At 38.7% G+C, this 4,556-nt stretch overlaps 1 protein-coding gene across 1 annotated transcript; it reads left to right on the top strand.

Moving 5' to 3' along the window:
- Positions 1–1,754: 1,754 nt before the first annotated feature.
- LOC147498185 (uncharacterized) lies at positions 1,755–2,219 on the top strand. The gene has a single exon (XM_086563166.1). The coding sequence runs from the start codon at positions 1,755–1,757 to the stop codon at positions 2,217–2,219; it is 465 nt and encodes a 154-aa protein (XP_086419292.1).
- Positions 2,220–4,556: the final 2,337 nt, after the last annotated feature.

Genomic DNA, 4,556 nt, shown 5'->3' with positions numbered 1-4,556 from the left:
ATTAATGACCAGCATATCATTGTGAATATGAACCAACATTTCATATCTTTTGTCTATGCCAAATGCTTCTACATACAAAGAAGAGCCTTATGGGAAGAACTTGGGGTTTTTGGTGCACTAAACACTTCCTGGATTGTAATTGGAGATTTCAACTCCATTACCACAAGAACTGAGAAGAAAGGTGGAAGGTATCCAAACCAAAGAGCAATGAATGAGTTCGTGGATTTCATAAACAATAATGTGCTTTTGGACATGGCCACTCTGGGGCATAGCATCTCCTGGTGTAATAGGCAAATAGGGAAGTAGTGGATTTTGGCGAAGATAGACAGAGCACTAGTCAGTAGTAGCTGGCTGCTGGCAAATCCTAACTAGAGATGCAAGATATTGCAATGCAAGTTCTCTGATTACTCACCAGTTATGGGATGGTGTAACAAAAACACTAGGCTTGACAATGTTTCATTCAGGTTTAGAAAGATCTGTCTAGAGCACAACCAGTTCATGAACATGGTAAAGTTAAGCTAGAGTGAGCCAATGTGTGATGGTCATATTCGCCTTGTAATGCGCAAGCTCAAAAGACTCAAGAGTACTCTAAAGGCCTGGCACAAAAATATCTACTGGGGCACTAGAGATAAAATCGCTCAGGCAAATAAATCCCTCAAAGACATCCAAAAACAGCAAGAGCAGGAGTCCTTTGATGTCCAACTTCATTTACAAGAACTGGAAATGGAAAAACTCATCTCAAACCTCATGCACACTGAAGCCACTATGTGGAAACAAAGAGCATGCATCAAAGAGGAGCTTGAAGGGGATAGAAACTCTGCTTATTTCCAAGCTAAAGCACGGATTCGGCAATCCAAATATTTTATTGAGGAGATCAAGATAGATGAAGGAACTATACTGCATGACCAATGTCTTATCAAGGAGTACATGGTACAAGCCTACAAAGTCAAGTTTGAAGCCATCCCTGTACTGCGAAACCAGGAGCTTTTGAACCTCATCCCACATGTGGTTATTGAACAGCAAAACGACATGCTCATAGCTATACCTAGCTGGAGAGAAATAACAGACACGGTTATGGGTATGGATCTACAAAGCTCCCCAAGACCTGACGACTTTCAGGGCATGTTCTTTCCAGAAATATTGGAGCATAGTGAGAGATGATGTTTGTCGAGCCATTAGTTCGTTCTTCACTGATCACATCATCTTGCAAGGAATGAACTCAAATTTTTTGGTGCTGATTCCGAAATGCAAGAATGCTCAGGAAATTGGTTAGTACAAGCCACTTTGTTTAAGTAACTTCATTTTCAAGATTGTTACTAAAATTTTAGCTAACCGGCTAACATCTATTGCCATGAACATCATTTGTTGTGAGCAACATGGTTTTTGAAGGGAAGAACAGAAAGCACGACAATTGCTATGTCCTCAGAACTCATCAATGATATGCACATAAAAAGATGGGGTGGAAATGCAATCATCAAATTGGACATCTCTCAGGCATTTGATTCTTTCAACTGGGACTTCCTCTTTATGGTACTGAAGAGATTTGGATTCAGCCCAAATTTCTGTGACATGATCAAGAACATTCTCAGCAGCGCAAAGATTTCTATTATGATAAACGGTGGCCTTTGTGGGTTCTTTGGCACTAGCAGAGGACTTCGACAAGGGGATCCCCTATCTCCTCTTTTTTTTCTATTACAAAGGATGCTCTCAGCAGAAGCATAGTGAGGCTACAAACCTCAGGCCAAACCATCCCTATGGCATTTGTTAGGAATACATACTCTCCATCACACCTTCAGTTTGCGGATGACATCATCCTATTTGCTAATGGAAGTTTAAAAGGCCTCAGACACTTGAGAAATTGCTTGAATGACTACCAACTAGCGGCTAGCCAGCTCATTAACAGGGAAAATAGCAATTTGTTCCTCGAAAGCATGACAGACACCAAAAGAAGAAAGGTGGAAGCAATATTTGTCATGATGGAAGGCTCCTTGCCTGAGGTATACTTGGGGGTATCGCTATTCAAAGGTCGTGTCACACAATCTAGCATGCAAATTCTAGTTGACAAGATCAAAAAGAGAGCAAGTGGATGGGCAGGAAAGTTACTTTCATTTCAGGGGAGAGTGGTCCTTGCACAGACTATACTAAACAACATGGGAATCTACAAATGGCTGAGACAGATCATAAAGGAAGGGGAAGCAGCCATCAGAAACTTCATCTAGTCTGGGAACCCAGCAGTAAGAAAAACTATCACACTAAAATGGGCGAAAGTTTGCAGGCCAAAGGCGGAAGGTGGGCTAGGCCTTAGACCCCTGAAGGAGTTGAACCTTGCACTTCTCATGAATCTGGCATGGCAAATGATCACGACGAATAACTAGTGGTCACAGTATATGGTTAAGAAATACAAATTAAAGCATGGAAGGTGGTTGACGAGTCATAAATGCTCATCCATCTAGAAAAGGCTTAAATGGGCTTTGGAAAAGATGAAAGGGCATATGGCATGGAGTATTGGCTCAGGTAGCTAGCTCTCTAGATGTCTGGAGAGATGATTGGGCTAGTCCAAACTCAGTGATGGCCTTGCATCCGTACTTTGACTGGAGTAACCACTCTTCAAAAGTTTGGGACCTAATTGTGAACAAGCAATGGAGCTTCCTTGATAGTTTGATCAATGCCTTTGCTTTTCTACCAATGGATCTAAAATCACTGCTGCCTCCTAGTACCGAAATTGAGGATAGAAGAATTTGGAAACCGGATAAGGAAGGGAGTTTCTCGGTGTTTTCTGCCTTCGAAACAATCAGAGAAAAGGGGGCCATTATTTGGTGGGGATCAATCATATGGAATAGCTACGTGCACCCCAAGATAGGTGGAATTGCATGGAAACTCTTGCAAAGAATCATTCCAATGGATGATAAGGTGAAGCGTAAAGGCATTCCAACAAGTGAACTAGTATCCACCTAAACAAGGAGTGATTAAAATTAACTGTGATGGATGCTCACTTGGAAACCCGAGACGTGGAGGCACTGGATTAACATTCAGAGATTACAAATCCAATCTACTTGGAATTCTGGCACAAGGTCTCGGGGTGGTTACTAATTATGAGGCAGAAAGCATTGCGCTAGTAGTACCAGCAGAGAGAGCCATTGCTCATGGCTGGAGGGTAATATGGATAGAAACTGACTCCCAATCGGTTGCTCATTCTTTTGCAAAGGGTCACATCTCTTGGAAACTGAACACGAGATGAGAAAAAGCCACTCAAAACTTGATCTCCTACAGGATAAAACATAATTGGAGAGAAGCTAACTTTAGTGTAGACTCAGCAACAAAGCATGGTGCAACTTTGGATACAGATGCATCGAAATGGAGTACATCACAACCATCTTTTGTACCTAAAATCGAGAGTCTAGACCAGGTGTACTTTAGATTTAGCTAGAGTATGCTATCTTCTTTTGCTCTATGGTGGGAACCTATCCTGTAACACGTAGACGATGTATCATCGTGTAACCTTATATTTATATTAATATATTCACATTTTGCCAAAAAAAAAGACTTTAAAAAGGTTTTTTCTCTTTGAAACTTGGGCTTTAATCATATAATTTCTCTAGCAAACAATTTGACTCCTTTCTCTTGCAAAAGTGACATATTTCTTCACATAATTGATTCAAAGATTTGAAATACACAAAAACATTACTAACTCTTATTTATTATAAATATAATTGACATAAATATAATACTATTAAAGGGTTGAAACTACAGTTTTAGGCTTTTATCATCTAGCCCTACTTTTGCTCAAGGTTCTCAGGTAATTCCTTTCTTTATCTCTTGATAGTTCGAGGACTAAGCATCTTTCTGTTTGGGGGTGCTTTAAACCTGTAGCAAAAATTAGAAAACTTGTACGTTGTATATAGTTTATATTTTCTTTTTAGTGAATGTACTTTGTGACAAAGTCTTGTTCCTTTTCGGTAATGAAAATTGTCTAGAAATCACATATTAGCATTCGAATTAGGATTTTTTTCTTAAGAAACTTATGGTAATATGTACGCAATAGTTTTTACATTTTTTTATGAGCATTCATGCACTGAGTGTCATCGATTGTACTTACAAATTTTATTCAATTTTTTTGGATTTTTTATTTTATTTATATTTTTCTTTTCTTTTCTTTGGATGAAAACTTTTTTTTCTTTTTCTTTTATGAAGTAACTAACTAATTTTTGTTTACACAAGTTTTTCTCTTATCTTTTCTTCACTTATCCTATTTCTCAGACTTATCCAGATAGGTAGGATGTTTTTATTTTTTATTTTGTTTTATTTGGTAAAAGATTTGTGGTTTGTGGAAAGGCTAATGAAAGGCTCAGTGGGGTGACTAGTGTATAATAAATTTCATATAGTTGTGATTTTTTGGCTATATCGATTTAAAGAGGGCCTAAATTCTCGCATATGATATGGTATGGTGATGAAACAAGTAGATGTGTGATTTCTCTACTCGGAATTGACTTCTCCCTTGTGTCATCACTCAGATATTAATTCATATATGGGTTTTTTGGCTAGATGCTCACATGATA

The sequence above is a fragment of the Coptis chinensis genome, chromosome 5 (assembly GCF_015680905.1).
Source record: "Coptis chinensis isolate HL-2020 chromosome 5, ASM1568090v1, whole genome shotgun sequence".
Lineage (NCBI taxonomy): Eukaryota > Viridiplantae > Streptophyta > Magnoliopsida > Ranunculales > Ranunculaceae > Coptis > Coptis chinensis.
Note: the sequence above shows the minus strand (reverse complement) of the source record. Positions and strands in the feature narration are given on the sequence as shown.